General features: G+C 38.3%; 3 protein-coding genes across 3 annotated transcripts; 1 reads left to right on the plus strand and 2 right to left on the minus strand.

Moving 5' to 3' along the window:
• Positions 1-466: 466 nt before the first annotated feature.
• LOC144652549 (kelch-like protein 2) lies at positions 467-8,327 on the minus strand. Its single transcript, XM_078512597.1, has 5 exons — positions 7,961-8,327; positions 5,935-6,275; positions 5,002-5,274; positions 2,909-3,219; positions 467-2,095 (listed from the first exon to the last, which is right to left on the minus strand). Exons 1-5 carry the CDS (start codon positions 7,980-7,982, stop codon positions 1,276-1,278), a joined length of 1,767 nt encoding a protein of 588 aa, XP_078368723.1. The 5' UTR covers positions 7,983-8,327; the 3' UTR covers positions 467-1,275.
• A 1,123-nt stretch (positions 8,328-9,450) lies between these two features.
• Positions 9,451-13,708, minus strand: LOC144652660 (prefoldin subunit 1-like). Its single transcript, XM_078512739.1, has 4 exons — positions 13,606-13,708; positions 13,325-13,491; positions 11,430-11,514; positions 9,451-9,987 (listed from the first exon to the last, which is right to left on the minus strand). The coding sequence occupies exons 1-4, from the start codon at positions 13,636-13,638 to the stop codon at positions 9,907-9,909; spliced, it is 366 nt and encodes a 121-aa protein (XP_078368865.1). The 5' UTR covers positions 13,639-13,708; the 3' UTR covers positions 9,451-9,906.
• Positions 13,709-13,729: 21 nt separating this feature from the next.
• Positions 13,730-16,849, plus strand: LOC144652591 (protein FAM185A-like). The gene is made up of 4 exons (XM_078512653.1): positions 13,730-14,195; positions 14,881-15,304; positions 15,839-15,976; positions 16,545-16,849. Exons 1-4 carry the CDS (start codon positions 13,848-13,850, stop codon positions 16,799-16,801), a joined length of 1,167 nt encoding a protein of 388 aa, XP_078368779.1. The 5' UTR covers positions 13,730-13,847; the 3' UTR covers positions 16,802-16,849.
• Positions 16,850-18,455: the final 1,606 nt, after the last annotated feature.

An 18,455-nucleotide genomic window follows, 5' to 3' on the forward strand; every position in this document is an offset into this window, starting at 1 on the left:
TCTTGCCCAAGAAAACAACACAATGACCCCGGCCAGGGCTCGAACCCAGACCGCTCGATCCGGAGTCCAGCACAATAACCATTAGGCCTCCACGCCTTCCCACCAAAAATATAATGGAACGTCCAAAAATAAATGTATTGACTATATAACAAACCATGTGACAGAAGTGAAACAAATTTTATTACTAGAAACAAAAGCTACGAATCCGCGAAAGAATTCCGCGATTTAACTCACAGTACAACTGAAACCGGGCCACTTGGAACAAAATTTACAACAAATGCTAATCGAGAACAAAAGATGGCAACTTTTTTTAAAGGACCAATAATGATAAATACAAACAATAGTTTTACAACAAAATTTGAAAACCCAACAAAGATGCGGAAAATTGTTAACTTTTGGTTGGTTTGTTTTGATCCTAAAGTTTTCAGTATTTTGGGTAAAATTTAGGCAGGGGAAAGCGGAGCAGTTTACAATGTTATAAGGTTAACGGCAAACGCGAGCTTGCCTTTCATTTTGTTACCTTTTTATCGAATTCTAAAATCAATCCCTCATAAAAATACTGCAGGGGAAAAATCCCACATTCACGACGAACACAAAACTACTCATTTGTGTGTAAGAACGCCAAACGGCAGACAACAGAAGTTGAATTTTTGCCTTTCGCAGGGAAAGTAAATACCATGCTTAATCTCTCTTATTGTCTGGATGCTTGACTGATATGTTTACGAAAAAGATAGCCATCCATTTATCTCAATTGTTTTGCTTAGTCGGTTTTCCTTCAAGTGGCTAGGTTCATGTAGCCGCACTGTTATGACATTTTCTTGTAGTTTATCATTACATCTCCATTAATTTCCCTCCACTTTGTCGGTCACATCATACATCCCCTAAAATAACTATGTACAGTCGATTGTAAGCGAGAGACCAAGGGTCAAGTGGGGAATGGATTTGGGTTCCAAACGTAATAAAGGAAGAAAGCTTCAGTTTAGGTATAAAGCTCGGGTATCTTGTCACAGCTTGGACAAAATTATCCAGAAGATATGTCACTTTTTCCCAGAGTTCCAGACTCTACGAATTCTACGTTAATCATAACTAAGATTGTGATTTGCTTTCTTAATTCTCTTCCATGCTACTTTAGATACTCTAGCTGCTTCGTTTAGGGCTATTGAGGGCGATATCTTATGAACCGGAAGGAAAAGAGCTATTTAGGCCGCTTTCCGTTAACATTCCCAGTCTCTTCAAAAAGCGGATCATGGCCGGCCGAAGTCTGAGAAACCCAACTCAAGTATTAGGCCTGTCAATCACGGCTACGCCAGCATAGCTTCGGCCTATCGTCATAAAAGTTGAAAGTAAGCCCCACTGGTCTGTCCTTGGATTATAAACTTCAACAGAAAACAGATTACTGGATCCATCGTCCCCGCCGACGACAAAAAGCAAACCATTCACCGACGCTACCCCAGCGTTTCTACGACACATGCTCATGTCACTGACTGGTCGCCACTGATTCAAATCCGGATTGAAACACTCCACGCTTTTGCGTACGTGCGGACCATCGTGCCCGCCAATGGCGTACAACAGTCCGTCTGCCACGCCGACGCCGGCGCCGCTTCGACGGGTGCTCATCTCCGCCATCAAGCTCCATTCGTTCGTGTTAGGATTGTAACACTCGACCGAGCTCAAGCAATGTCTTGATGCGCCGTCGTACCCACCGACGGCGTAAAGCAGGCCGTTTAAAACGCCCACACCGACGCTGCTTCTCCGGGTACTCATCGGGCAGATCGGTCGCCATTCGTTCAGCTTCGGGTCGTACACCTCACAAGTGTTGAGTCCTGTTGTACCGTCAAAACCCCCTATGGCGTACAGCAGTCCATTCATCACCGCCGCGCCTAGCGTGCTGCGACGCGCTTCCATCGACGCCACAGGGCGCCACTGATCCTTTACAGGGTCGTAGCAATCGACCGTGCGAACGCGCAGCGAGCCATTAAAACCGCCCACGGCATAGACCAGACTGTCTAAGACGGCGACGCCAGCGCGGCACCGACGGGAGTTCATCTCGGCGACAGCGTACCAGTTCTCTCCCTTGAAATCATAACATTCCACGCTAGAAATGAATGTACGAAAGAAGCGATAAGTGGGAGAACAGAAAAGAAATAACATCGGAAAAAATGATCGTTTATCTTACAGGGGACGCGATAACGCTATCCATTGGATCAATCACTATCCAGTGGTTAGCATGGTTTGTTTTGCCAACACTTATCACAGCCTGCGTTGCAGACGAACAAAACCCCAGTTTAGTTCGTCTGCATCGCAGGCTAACACTGACTTATCCGCTGGATAGTAATTTATCCGGTGAATAGCGTTATCCACCCTTTGAACAACTGGGCCCTCTGATGTAAAAATTACTTTCGATTTGAAAGAAGCCTCAAAATAAAAAGGTTTTAAAAAATACACCAAAGAAGTAAGAATAAACCGAAAATAAGTGAGGATGCCTTAGAGCCTGTTTACATCATTCCGGAATGACTTTCATTCCGGAACGAATTCATTCCATCCCCATATATTTCCTTACATGATACTAAGACGAAAGTCAAGTCATTCTGGAATGAGTTCATTTCGGTTTTCATTACGGAATGAAATTTTCGTTCTGGAATGACATTTCATTCTGTTATCATGTAACTACAAAACAAATTTCGTTCCAAGATGAAATCGCATCTCATGAAACCACATACGGAAGCCAACGTTTGAAGAACAAGGAGAAACAGTTGTACAAACAATAACATGTATGGATACAAGGATTTCAGTTTCAAAACTTCCGTGAACGCTATTCCTGTTCCTGTTTTTTCGACCTAAGACAAATTGCTGTACATGTATTTTCTAAGTGCTGGTTGTTAGGTGCATGAACACTTGTCTCTCTTACCTCCGTATTGCCTTTGGTGCCTGGCCTCCCACGACGTACATAACCTTCGGTAAACCAATGGGTGTCCTGGGTCGAGTCCTCGGTGACTGCACGGATGACCGCTGTTCATTGCTTAGCAGATGGTACTTCATGGCCTCTATCAAGAAATCTTTACACATGTTGTTGTTCTTGACGAGCACTTCTGTTTCTACGCGGCTCACGAGGTATTCACGTGACAGCAGGGGCAGCCGCACGTGCTCCATGAGCTGGGCCAAACAGTCTTGTCTGTGTTCAGGGTCGTTATTCACCCACGTGACTACTGCCTCAAATACCTGAAATAAAAATAATGTTTTCATGCTTCTGTCATCAATGTTGAAATGTGTATTTCGTCGTTCAACTATTACCCTTGTATAATTTGGAATGTTGTTTGTTTTATAGGACCAGGTGGCTCATCAATGTCAACCCTTACAAGAAGACTGCAAGTACACTGACTGTAGTCCAGGGTTCTCACTAATCGTGAGAAAAATGAATGACTACTCGTGATAGACTTACTAGCATGCAACGTACGTTTCTGTAACATAAAATGACTCGGAATGTCTAGAGCTCTGTTTCTTATTCCTCTGGATGGGATGAAAGCCAATGGAAAGTTACCCACAGTTTATTTTAAGACTCTCCTAAAATTTGCTGCTTCTCATTTATACACCTGGGCCAAGTTGTTAAAAGGGTGGATAATGCTATCCACCAGATAAATCGCTATGCAGTGGATAAGTGTTTACAAAACATACTGCGCTATCCACCGGATAATGATTTATTTGGTGAATAGCGTTATCCACCTTTTGAAAAACTGAGGCCTAGGTGGAGAGAGGCACTGCGAGGGTCGGTAGAGTGTCCTGTCCAAGAACATAACACAGTGACCTCAGTCAGGCTTTTTGATCTGAAGTCCTAACAATAACCATTAATTAGCTAAAAATGTTCGGGTTGTAGCCAGGCATGTTAAAAAATTCGAATTAATAAGTTGACACTGGCTAAAAATATTGTTTTTGGATGTTTCGGCCACTACTGTTGCCTTCTTCAGCAAGGTAAAAATGCAATGTTCAATGGCGTCCTGTTAAAATAATTATGTAAAACACATTTGTTACATATTTTGACAGGACGCTGTTGAACATTTGCATTTTTACCTTGCTGAAGAAGGCAACAGTAGTGGCGAAACGTCCAAAAACAATATTTTTAGCCAGTGTCAACTTAATAATTCGAATTTTTTAACCATTAGCTTATTAAACCAGGGGGAAACCCTTCTTCTTTGCCAATATTATTTGTGCTGTGGACCTCAACAATGAACTGTGCTTGTTTTGCTACTCAAGACTCCAGTCAAACATCTACATGTACCTCTACAGATTACAGATCTGTACACTTCTTAATGAGTTCAAAGCCTGTACCATACAGTAAGTTGTGGACTAAGTTTCTCTAACTCCCTTTTTGTGGCTCAAGTGAGAGGTACAGTATGTGACCCAGGGAAAGGGAAAAAAGTATGTAGAGCCTAACTAATGGTTTGCAGCAAGCTTGCAAGGTTAATAATATCATACACGCATTCAACTAGTGTGCTGAACAGCCGACATGGGTATTAAGACCCCTTCAGTGGGCTTCTCTTGTTTCACACGTGCCTAAAAGCAGTAATATGTTAACATCTTCTCACCTCAGTGTCTGTGCTGAGTGGTGGATATTTAAAACTGAGCCACATTTTAAGCTATTCACTGAGGTCAAAAGAATAGTTGTTTTAGTACATTTTTGTATATACTAAAACAGTGAGATAACTTATTATAACCCAAATAGGATAACTTTTAACTCATTATTTTAGTTCCCTGTCAAGGATTACAGTTTTTGCACACAAGTTGCATGGAGGTGAACAGCAAAGGATACCCCATGTTTGAGTGGCCAATCAGCGTGTGCCAACAATGCTAAGTCCACTGGGGCTTTTTTGTATACATTACTACTCTAAATACTACATATATTGTACATTGTGGTTTAATTTTTTTTTGTTTAAATTTTTTTTTTTTTTTTTTTTTTCTTTACATGTACGTATGACGCAGTAATGCAAAATAAAAATCGTATTGCACCTTTTCTTCTGAAGGAACTGTAAGCTGGTCACTGGAAATAAGTTCTTCTACTTGGATGTTTGGTAAAGCTAGAAATTCATCAGCCTGGACAACTTCACTGAAGTGTTTCTCGGCAAATGAGTGAGCTGCGACCATTAAATCGCCACAAGAATGCATGTCAGCAAATGCCCTGATTCCTAAGCAGTTTGTAGAGTGGAGCTGTGCTTTGAGGAATTCACAACACGCATCTCGCACATCTGTTAGTTGAAGAAGATTAGCTGCAGGAAGTAGGACCTAAAAAGACAAAAATATTTTAGATAAAGGAATTTTTAGACAAAGGAAGTTCACAAGGTTCTATAGTCTTCTCCTTGCAAAAAGTTGCAGTAAACTCCATGTACACATGTTTCCATAATTATGATATTAAAAAAAGCTTAAAAATTAAACTAGTGCTTTGTGTTATAATTTGAATGTATTTATTTTAAAGTCTTTTTTTTCTAAGTTACAGCTGTAGGTGCAAAACAGCTTGTTAGACTTTTCAAAACAAATTTTAATAGTATTAATTCCCTGCTGACAGAGGCCTCTTTTCCTCAGTTTGTATTCCTGTATTTCCTTTGTAAAGAGCTTTAATTCAACTGTCGACTCCATGGTCTTGGTGGCTTTCTTCAAAATGCATACATGTACTCCTTGCATTGTTTGCTGACTACAACTTGCACACCTTGTGCCTCGCGCATTTCTTAACATTAATCCACTGTCATTTGTTGGGCCCACATAGCTAAGAACAATTCCATGGCATATGCTCATTATTATTTTCTACCCAGAGCAGAGGTCTCTCCCCCCCCCCCCCCATTCTGTCAGCTCAGTTATACAAAGGAAATGAGACTTCTGCTAGCAGGGAATACAAAATTAAAATTAATGTAATAGTAATAGTAACTAGTGCTTGTGTAATCCTCTCACCTGAACATTATCCTCTGTCACTTCAATCTCCGCAGTGTATACATACTGCACCAATAGTTCAAGCGCATGGCTGTCAATTTCACGCATTGTTACAACTGTTTGCCTGCTCTCTGATAGCTCTCCAGTGAACATTGCTAGAAAATACGGACTGGATGATGCCAAGACAACCCTGTGAGCTGGAATCTCGTTTCCGCCAGCTTTTAACAGGACATCACACAGTTGATTCTGTTCACGTAAAGTGTTCATTACTTGGAAAGACTTGTTATGACATTCTGGGCTCCTGTAGGGTGGTATCACAACCTTTTCTTCTTCTTGCTGGGGGCTTGCTTCCATTTTGTTTTCTATCAGATAAGAGGAAGAGCCCCGGGACACGGGGGGGAAGGGTACAAGGCATGAAAACAAGGCAAATAACTTTCATGATACATGTATAAGGGAAAAGTGAATATTACATGAGTTCTGAAGTTCTCATTTACAGAACTAGTTTACAGTCTGGTAATTATTCTTATTTCCCTGTTGCAAGCAGAAAGGGACTGTAGATCTGCAAAAAACAGAGTTAAATTTTTGGTTTTCTGGTAAAAATTCACAGGAAAGGATTCAAACCTAAATTCCAAATGCAGTAAAGGTACTGTATGTTCTTTTCCAGACGCTGTCAAGGTATGTTCTTTTTACTTTTGCAAAAGTGAATGAAACATTCTAACTCTGTCTCCTTGTGGATCTTAGCAGAGCATCAAGGCCGGCTTTGAAATAAACAGCTGCGAATGCAGATTTGACTTTTGGCCACCTTGACCCAGCACATACCATTTGGGGGGGACCGGGGAAGAAAAAAAACCTGTGCTAAGGTTGCTTATCCTTAAGCATCTCGTTTTCATGCTTCAGTACCACTTCTTTTCCATGTGTCTGCCATTTATGAAATCGATGAATTATACTGATAACGACATACAGTACAAATACATGTTCAGCAAGCGGACATGTGTACCTGGACTTGCTGATGTACAGTGTAAGCATATCCAGGCACCCACCCACCTCAGCCATTTAAATACTTAACATGTACGTGTACAATTCAAAACAGTAACTACAAATTTGATCACAAAAAAAAAATGATTTTGATGCGTTTTCACTTTCTGTTAAAATCTTGCGAGTCAGGAGGGTACAACCGTAATTAATAAAATTACATTAAACATTTTTTTTGTACTTTTACATCTTTCTAGCGAAATTAAACTCAACAAAAATAGGGTAAACAATATTTATTGGCTGAGTTTAGTGGGGCCATAAACAAAGATATCACCTTGCATGCAAATTGAGGCAAATATTTTCCCATCTGTTCCTTGTATAATTTTAGTCAATAAGCTGAAAATTCTGGATTATGTCTCATTTTAATAATCAATAATGTTTTTTTTTTTCATAGGGAAAGAATTACTAAATATTAACCAGTATATTCAAGTGACATATTTTGTTTGCCACGAAAGGCTCTGATAACGAATGCTTTCTTGAGGCGAAAATAAGTTTTTGGGCCAAAACACAGTATAAAGTTTTAGTTGAAAAACAATGTAATTTACTATCGAAGTGAATTCATAGCTTTTACATTGTACATTCTGTACTTATGAAGCATAAAAAACAGATGTGAATATCGCTTAAATTTGGGTTTATTTTTCTCATTTCTACAATGCAAAAACTCTTTAATTAAAAACATAAGTTAACATGTGGCATAGCTTACCGTTCGTTCAACACTAATGACATAGCTGATGATAAACAAATGTCGCTTGGAAAGAGACTATTTTTTTTTAGTTTACATTAGAAAACAGTTAATTAAAACGTTTCCAGTCGGCCGATTTCAATCCATAAAAGAAATGGCGTAATAACTCGAGTTTAGCCAAGATATCAAAGTACATGATCGATGTTTAGAGTTGCTATTAAGCTTATATAATTTAAAGCTTACTTGAGACATTTAGAGCTTTGTATAATTAGCTTTCACTAATGTCACTACAAAATGTTTTATACATACAGTCTATAATATACATATACTCACCAAAGTTATTTTCCTTCGACATAACTGCAATGAAGATCAACCAAGTCGTACTCTTAGATGTGAATTATGAGTATATCTCCAGCCAATATCCTCTTCGGAGAATAAAATATAGTTCGCTCAATCGCAGATTTAGAAGCATTTTTGTCGATAGGCGGTCGGCAGATCGTGGGTCCTGTCCCGCACGTTCAAATCCGGTTATAAACGATATAACCCTTATAAAACTGCGCTCATTCGATTTCCTGAAATCCTTTTTATACTGTTCTCCCACAGACACAAAGAGTCGATGGCAATCCGAGAGTTTTTTATACCGAAATTGCTAAGTTCTTACAGCATTTTCATGAAAACACAATTTGGTCGACTGGGTTACCCAGCATGCAACATTGTCATGGAAGATTTTCTCCAGGGAGGAGACGGTAGGCGGCGCAACAGACCAAAAGTTCCAATATTCCCGATAAAACAGGTAATTACCCTTCGTTTATTTAGAAATTGGTGATAAATAAAGTTGAGATGCATGGAAAGTGCATTATTCTAGTTGAGTTAGAGATCCCAAGCTAAACTGACCTGTGGAAGACTGGATACGGGCTAGACCTAACCCCCCTACCCCCACCCCTAAAATTATCACCTAAAATAAAGTTTGAAAAGCACCCAAAATCAGCAGAAAAAAAAAATCCATGATCTAATATATGACTATGTACGAACAAAAGTTTCCTTTGTATGGGAATGGGGCTCTCTAAAGAAATCTGATAAAGACCAGAGGGGGATATAAAATCAAAGAATACAGCCTTCCACTCGCTCTTTTTCTGTATATTTTTTATCTGCCATGAATATATAGCAACACTTAAATAAATAATTACCTTGTGTGCTAAGCAGTGACCTTATGGTTAACACACTGGACTCCAGATTGAGCAGTCCAGATTTAAGTCCATGCTCAGATTACTGCGCTGTGTTCTTGGGCACAGCAGGGGACAAGACAGAGGGGGACAGAACGCGGCCGACCACACAGCCGCAGCCGACCAGGCCGCAAAAACCCCGCTCTATTCTCACAGTGCCTCTCTCTACCCAGGTATATAAATGGGCATGGGTGAGGGGGGAGAACGACCGCACCAGGCAGGCCAAGGCGGACCGAGCGGACCCCGAATTTAATGCTGGGTGTAACCCTGCAGTGGGCAAGTGTCCCAGGGGGGGAGGAGGAATAGGAATCATCCTGGTAGCTTAATGCTTTGGAAAGCAGGATTGTTCTGACAGAAAGGATGTAGTAGGGACCATGTGGCATGGCCTGTGTACAGCCATCCCGCTCCGCTCAAAAAATTGGGGGGTCCGGCTATGGCCCGATGCAACCTTTTTTTTTTAGCTAACACAAGGGAATTATTATTAATTGTGGTACAAATAGGTAAATAAGAAGGAGGGAGGGGTGACAATTATCTAAGACTATTTTTACGCAACAGCTCTTAGCTAGCTCTTCACTAGCAAGTCCAACTGACCATGAACAGTTGTTTTCACACTACAAATTTTATTCATTTTGTTTAGCTAGAAACAACTAACAGTACTGAGAAACATGTACAGTTTCTCATTGAACTGGAAATTTAACAGAAGTATAAAGAATACAAAGACACTGTTCAGTGACCAAAAGTCTGTTTAGGATCTGGGAAAAGACCCTTTGTGGCACACACCTGTACTTAATTTACAGGAGCAGCTACCCAGATCAGCTAAACTACTTAACAGAAACTACTTCATGACCTACATATATACATTTACACAATTTTGGTGCTCTTTTGTAAGCTCAAAGTAAATTCCTTAGTTGCGAAAGATTTTAAAGCACTCTTCAAATAAGTCATGTACATAGGTACACTGTAAAATTATGACTGATAATGAAACAGATTTATATGTTATTACAGTCTGTACTGTTTGAAGGTGAAACACCTTTGTTACATCACAATAAATATGAGCTATTTAGGTCGGCTGGCAAGCATTTCTCTAATATTGTCTTCATGTTCTTTGACACTTTTTTGAAGGTATTCCTTGTTAGCCTGCAAAGAAAAGAAATGATCAGATTTACAGTCATACTAACTTCAATTCTCAAGAGGGACAAGGGCCCAGGCAAATTGTCCCCTCACTAAACTGTGAAAAAGACACGTGCAACTGCCCTGGGCAAGCAAAGCTATTAAAGCAAAATTTGAAAGTTACTTGTGTGAAGAGCAATCTGGAATTCAAGGCTTTTTAAAACCATGACTCATGTACAGTATCACTATCAGTTACTCTTAAGCAAACTGTTATTCATAACTCAAATATTTGTCTGTCACTGATAAGAGTTTCAAACAAACGTTTTTTAAAACGTTTAATAATAGTCAGTGACAGACAAATATTTTATTTATAAATATTCCTGACTTCAATTTCTTTTTTTTTTTTTTAAACTGTTATACAGTTTGAACTATGAAACACACTGTACATTGTACAAAAGTGCTGTATAAGAGACAACTACTGTAATGTCAAGTCTGCTCCAGTCCTAGAATGTAGCTCAGGATTAGCATAGCAAGACTGATATGTACATGTACAACAAATGAAGCAAATGTAGGAGAATACATGTGATCCTCCACCTGCAGTGGATGGAATGCTACATGTAGTTTTTGCAGGTCACTCCCAGCATTTCAGTGATACATTGTAAATTGCTGGCACTCATTTTCACAATAGCTCAAAATTAAGCAAATGGCACACACGTTTTTGGAGAATTTAAACATAAAGAAATGCATCATCCTTTGTTTTTTTATAACCAATAATTATTTTGTGATACATTACTCATGCAAAGGAAGAAACAAGTCAAGCTCTTACACACAGTCTTAAACACAGCTAAATTATATGCACACATGCTAAAATATTTTTAAACCAAATTTTGGTTTACAAACAGTATCCTGGGTGGAGAGAGGCACGGGGCAGTGTGTAAGCACTCAATGCTTACAGTAGCCCTGACTGAACCACTCAATCTGTAATCCAACCTACAGCACTACTTCTGTGGTAAATACCCCGGGCGGCAGTATTTTCAGAGTGATTTACATGTAAATGCTGTAGTTACTTCTGTAACTATTAGACTGAATGTGCCACCAACATTACTGCAACTACTGTTCTTAGCGTGATCAACATCAATTTTCTCCTCAGATCGGGCTTTTAGCCAGAAAAGGGAGTCCAAAAGTTTTATAAGACCTGACTTTGTCCCCATAGGAGGGCCTGAGGAGTATGTAAGGTGTTTTTCTGCAGTTATGAGTGCAAAGGTACAGTATCATAAGATTTCCAAATTGCCTTAAAAAACCTCTGTATACAGTAATTCATATTAATTATTTTTCTCTGAAAAGTGGCCATCAAAAGGACTCCTGGACTCTCACCTCTTTGAAAGCCTGCCTCAGATTAGCATTTCACCTGATTACATTTTAAAGAAATTCATCACATGACTGGTGAACTGAGTGAAAAAAACACCTACCTCAATGCTCTTTATTTTTGCTTCATTACTTTGGAGTTTTTCAGTTAGTTCTTTTCTGATATCTGATACAGGTTGAAGCACAAACCTGTTGAATTAAAAAAAAAAACAGTTAGCTGTTCTGTAAATCACTTATTATACTCTGCAGTCCAACAAAGAACTTAACCCTTTCACGGCACTAAACCGGAAAACCGGGATTCCGTTTTCCCACTGGAACGTACTAAACCGCTTTTTTGGGAATTTGACCGCTTAAGATTTGAGATCAGAGACCTAGGAACTAGGCTCCAAGAGGGGGGTCTAATATATTGTAAATTGAAAGCACATGGTCAGACTTCAAAATGCAGGACAACTCGGATTAATATTAATCTGTGGATTATAATAATAATAGATTATAATAGGATTATTATAATCTAGTAATAGATTATTATAATAATAGATTATTATAATAATAGATTATTATAATCCAGTAATAGATTAAGGAACGGCAAAAAATTGAAAGGATTAGATTATTATTAATATTATAATCCTGATTAATATTAATCTCTATTATAATCCCGATAATATTCCGTGAATGTTCAGATAACTAAACAGCAAATCGCAAGATACGTTTATTTAAAATATTGTTTAGTACTGTAGCTCATTTAACAAATTGCAAACAGTTATCAGCAGACACACTTATTAAAAAAATATCTTTATATTTTACTGATCTTCAGACTGTGCCGTTAGATGCGGGTGAAATACAATTTTATGGCTCGAGTTATTAAAGACCTCTTCGAACCTCGGATGCCAGGATCAAAGCCGTATGGACTCAAACTGTCCTACCGTTTTCTACAGTCACGTTTTCCGTGCGGTTGAACAATGCGGTAAGAGTTGTACAAACTTTCCATTAATTTTCCGCTCTTTTTTGAATGAAATAAATGTTCTAATTTATCACGATGTTTTTGTCTTGGATTTTCTAGCTTGTGTGGTAATTATTTTTTTGGAATACAAAAGCCTATTTGAAGTGCACAAACCCTGTTTAAAAAATCAAATCATGCTATTTTAGACGGAAAGTTTGACTTAGCTAGAAATTCGCCGTTCGGGAGGTTTTGTGTACTGGAAATAGAATGGTGAAAGGGTTAAATAAAGCCAACATGGAAAATGCTTACTTTCCAGGTAATCCATGTGGGGCAATCTCATTACTGCAGTTTTCTCTGTGTTTGTACATTGCCATTTCATGAATGGTCTTTCCATTTATTTCCCATTATTTGTTTCTTTCATTTTCCCCTTGGAAACATTTGGTGGTAAACTTTCGTTTCATGCTTATATGTGTGTTGATTTACAGAAAATTGAAAATTTTGTACACTAAAATTAATAGTAAGTCGCCAAATGGCCACTTAGGAAAAAATCTAACACCTTCCATAAATCGGATAAACTGCAGCAGAATTCTCCCCAACTTTACAGTAATATTTGCATTTTATCAACAATCAGTTCTTGTTGTTGCCAGGTTCTTCAGGGGTGAATTGTAAATCTCATTTTCGGGGTATTCTGCAGGACCACTCTATTTTATATTCACCCCCTGCCTCTTGACGTGTTTTTCTAAACGGGTGCTGAAAGTCATTTCTGAGGGGGTAGCTATGCTGGCGTTCTTTGATATTTCAAATATTTCTGTAGGGGCTAGGGGAAAAGTTAACTTCTTTGTGAAGGGGTTAAGAAAAATCGGGTTTTATGAGGGGGAGAGGGCACTTTCTTGGCACTTTGATCTTTTTTTCTAAGGGGGTAATTTTGACCTACCTCGTCAACAGAGCTCGGGGAGTGTGGATAAAAGATGGAATGGCCCGCAGTTGTGGCTTGTAATCAATTTTTGTGCCATGCTGATATTACTCATTGACTGATTGTGCGTTTATACTTATACTTACATTCTTCCTACTGATTCATAAGTGGGTGTATCGGCAGGTAAAGAAGCTAGTTCTTGATCTGTTAATTTAGCATGGGCAATGTTCCTTCGCAGTTGCATTATTTGCCCTTCTGCTACCTTGACTCGCTGTGTAGTTTCAATCATTTTCCCTTGAAGTTCTTGAAATGCCTTAAGATAAACAAAAGCGAAATTACTTAGACATTAAAAAACACTTCTTTAACTTTAAATCCGATGTTATCTGGTGCTTTCGTTAAAGCGATTTCATAAAATTTATATACCGACCTTTCGCAGTTCTTGGTCAAATGTAGTCGCCATCTTGAAAACTGACAATCACGCATACCGAGGTGACCTGGAACTACATTTACAGATGCGTGTGCACACAAAGAGCTACCGCTGACAAAATTTGCTCAATAAACCAATATGGCGGACAAGGGGACGCAAGTTCGACACAGAATGTAGCCTCTAAAACTGAACGGAAAAAAGGAAGGTTTCATAATTTGACTCCTAATTTTCAAGAATTCGAGATGGATAAAGGTGGGAGATTGTTCCAAAATATAATACGAGCAGCGACTCGCCTGAATCGCCTACAGATCCGCCACAAAACTCACGACATGGTTGCATGGAAGATGTCTGCACCGTTAAAAGGTACGCTCAGCATTTCAATCAAAAGTCCATATTCTGTGAAGGTAGAGGCGATAAATCCCATGGAATATATTGAAAATGAAGATCTAAATGTTCAAGCGGTAAAGGGACATGTTTACTTAGAGACCAATGGTGAGGAAGATCTTGGGCCAGAAGTGAAAACAGCTTTTCAAAAAGACATTCAGTACAATGTACAATCAGACTTGGCGTCATCAAGTGGCTTCTTGGAGGTGAAAATCAGTAATAAAATACTTAAAGGGGAAGAAATATTCACTGTTTAATAATTGAGGCAACATAAGATGTTGGGAGGCATTTGGTCTTCAGCCCCACATACTCATCATGTTTCGTGTCACTGAGATCACTTTTTATGAGTCTTTTAATAGAAAAAATAATAATTACAGTGAGAACCAGAAAACCGTGAACACTTCACTCTATCTTGCATATGTAAATTTCGTGAATAATTTGTCAACTTTTTCCTCTACTTTCTTTTCAAAGTATAATGAAAGTGTTCACGGTTTTCGTGTTCTCACTGTAAAAACACGATGCAAGGGCGATGAGTCAAGCTATTCTGAAGACATGCACGCATACACATAGCTTGTATGCAGTCTTCGACAAGCTGACTTTGGTACATTTATTTCAAGTTACTGAGTATCTTTTTGAAATGGACTGGACCAATCTGAAAAGTACATGCAAAAAATACATGTACAGGTTAACAGAAGGAGCTATGAGGTTGTTTGAAAGCAGTCTAGTGATCTTTTTGACAGAATTGCTGCTCCATTTAGACAGAACTTTTTCCAGGTTTTTGTTACAACGGCGACAGTTCTTGATTAACTTTTCATTACTTTTGATTGTTGTACTACTTAGGTTCCATCAGGATGTGCTTTTATTCTTAAATACTGTAATTTGTACATGTAGGTTACATGTTCAGAGCAGCGAGAGCTCCAGTATCCTTCAAGGGATGTTACCTTGCATTTTCAAATTCCTGCTAACTACAGTGTCGACATTAATGTCAGAGACAATGCAAATGCTGAGGTCAGAGATCTTGAAGGGGGACCTTTTGAAATAACTACAGATCAAGGCACATGTCACATGAAAAACCTCAAGGGATCACGCTTGGAAGTGATGACAAATGGTGGTGGTATTGAATGTAATTCTCAATTATTGTTTGAGTATGGAAATCTTGACACTAAAAAGAAAGGAAAGATAGCTGTGAAAAAGTTGCAAGGGAATCAATTTTATGTGGTCACAGAGCATGGAGATATTGATGTGGGAGCTACGTATGTTCTGAAGGCTGGGTTAACATCTGACAGTGGTCACGTCAAATTAGGGGATATTCATGGTGAGTGCACCAACATGTTGTACATGTAGTGAGACAGGGATGTTGAAAGCCAGCTCATCGACAAGCCCAGCTGGCCTTTCTGGCCTTGGCAACTCTATAAGTTTACCTACTGGCTACATAAAGCTCTGTTTTCATGTGAAATTTCACCTGGATTTAACTTCTATTTCAGCTAGTAAAATAAGCTGACAGCTGCCTCTTAGCAACATCTCTGGTGAGAGGTGTACATGTAAAGGCCTAATGGCTAGATCGCTGGGGGGGGGGGGGGGTTGCCACATTGTGCTCTTGAGTAAAATTTGAGTAAAATATTTTGCTCTTACGGTGCCCTCCTCTGCCTGATTGTGTAAATGTGTACCAACAAACATAATGCTAAATGTAGAGCTGAGGGGGGGGGGGGGGGTTATGGGACACTTGGCCCAATGATTTTTCAATGTAGACTTTACCTTTACCTTACATAATGCACCTACCTACATTCATTGTCACCCAACCAATATGTTTTCTTCGTAACTATAGTAAATGTACTGAATGTTTTTTTAGGTTTGACTGAGGTAAATGTTGAGGATGGAAACATTTCGATTGGTTCCATCTCTGGGACATTAAAAGGTGTGACAAAAAGTGGAAACATAGATGTGAGCCTATCAAAACATGACGATGTTACGCTCAAAACCAAAAAAGGTAAACTGTCCTAAAACTCTGTGAAAATCATTTTGCTAACTAAATTCACCACTACTTTTGGACTCTATTCTTTAACCTACTTGTTAACAAGTACATGAACAGAGAACTTTGCCCAGGGATATTGGAACTGCTGCCACTGTCAACACATTTAGGCATTTTATTTATAAGCATGTTTTTTAAATGGTATATAGGTTTTAAATATAGGTGTTATTTACTATTTTTATTCTTTTCTTTTATTCTTTTTTTTAATCTTATTTTCTTAATTCAGAGACACCAGCATAATCCGAATTAAAGTAAAGTTTTGGATTGTTTGATTAATTGATTGATATTCTCAATGATTATACTTGTACATGTAGTTTCTGTGAGAAGATAATTATCCTTCAAATAATACTTTCAATCTGTAACTGGAAGGGTTGATGCTGTTGTGGGGAATAACTGTTAATATTTGAATTTTTCATTCAGAAAGTTTTATTGTCCTCAAGCCTTGACCACTAGCTGTGCAAACTTCACAAAATTGTGGATCCTAAAATGGAATTTTTATTAAATTTTAATTTATTATTTCTTGCAGGAGACATTAGTATCAAGTCATTGGAGGAATCTCTTTGTTCAGAACTTCAAGTGAAGTCCACATCTATTGAAATAGATTCTAATATAAACGTGGTTATTGACCAAGAAGATAAACAAGAAAACTTTATCGTAATATCGGGGAAACTCAACCCCAAAGAGAAAACGGAAGCAAAAACGAGGACAATCAAAGCAGAAGCAAAACAAGGAACTGTAAAGCTTGAAAGGAAAGACTGGTTTAGTTCTTTGAAATTTAGCTAATACAATGTGCTACGAATAGGAAAATAAAAAAGGAATTCTTTTCATAAATCGTTGAATCCTGGTATTTTTAGCCTGAAATGTTAGTAATCTATTCGTCCCAGACAAAATTTTACTACATTACAAATATAAATTGGCAATATTTACTTTCCCCGCGAATTGTGCATATTTTTTTCACAGTCTCATTTGTTTTCTTTTTCGTTTCGTTTTCAGTTTTCGATGCGATCCATTTACGTTTTGCTTTACATACCTTGGATTTGAGAACCTGACTGAAATTGCCTACTTTGCTGAGAATTTTTATCTTTAAATTGAGATATTAATAAAGTGTTTACATTGTTAAATATTTTGCCGGTTATCAGTATGTTTACAAATGTTATCAGTATTTGGGAACTGAGGCAAATTGTATCAGTTTAATAATAGTGTATACAGCATGGAACCTTACAGTCGTGAATTCAGAGTACATACGCATGAAACAAAAGGTTAACTTCGTCTTAAATGTGTCCTGGATTTGAATTCAGCGCTGCATCCAAAAAGAAAACAAATGAGAACGTTTCGAAGATTCAGTCAATGTTAATAAAGGACTTTCTAAAATCTGTTAAGGCTGTGAGCTTACAGCGATCATTATACCATTACATCCACGAAAATGCGCTAAGAAAATTGGCTAAAGTTGAGAATACTATTTTAAAACGCGCGACGTTATCGAAGATAAGAGAAAAACGAATATAAACAAAAAACACAGTTGTCGCGTGGCTAGTTAGTATTCAGTATCTGTTTACTCTACAGTGTAAATGTTACAGTATTAATGTTTTCATGAACCTTTTTCGTAAGCTTCATATCTCGACCCTTGCTTACTGACTAGGACTAAAATGAAAGCGCTGAATTTATTTGCAACAATAGATCTGAGCCAATATTTTTCGTTTGGTTTTGAGCGGACAAATTTCTCTCGACAGCTCCTGACGAGACGCAGGGTTAAATAAACAGAAAAGCAAAATTTGACTACAATTTTGACATTTTAGTGAAAGACATAGCTAAAACGAACACTATTAACAATTTACGTGTACAACGTTTAAAGCGTGATTCCTTGTTGATTGCCTGGGTTTCTTGAATTGGTTCGTTCAATTTCGTTTTATAAACGCGCGCACCAAACTTCACTGGCCGTGGGGTTACAAGTGCGCGCATTCAGGTAGTCAAGCCAAGTTGGTATGGCTTTCGCGAGAGCTTGAGCGCCAAAATAAATAAATAAAAAAATTAATACCTAATAAAGCAATGTCATTTTGTTATCCGACAAAACAAACAAAAACAAAAAACCTCGCGTGGAAAGAATCCGTCGATAAATTCATCAAAAATTCAACTGTCCTTGAATTCAGCGAACAAAATTTTTATTTCATATTGAAACACAGATATACTAAAGTGATTCTTTGCCGAGTGAGCGTCCAAGATCAAAAGGTCTATAAATAATACGAGAACTTTCTCGTTCTCTTCTTAGGACAACAATGACCTCATTAATTCATAGTTGCTTTTCCAGCTATGGAGAAATTACAGTTTCGTCCTCAACTTTTCTTTCCGAAGATAATTTATAGAGATCTTTAAGAATGTTGAATGGCTCGTTTCGTTTTGAAGAATTTGGGTCGTGAATCCGTCATAGGTGATATCGCTT

The sequence above is a fragment of the Oculina patagonica genome, chromosome 4 (assembly GCF_052425735.1).
Source record: "Oculina patagonica isolate OP01 chromosome 4, crgOcupat, whole genome shotgun sequence".
In the NCBI taxonomy this organism is placed as follows: domain Eukaryota; kingdom Metazoa; phylum Cnidaria; class Anthozoa; order Scleractinia; family Oculinidae; genus Oculina; species Oculina patagonica.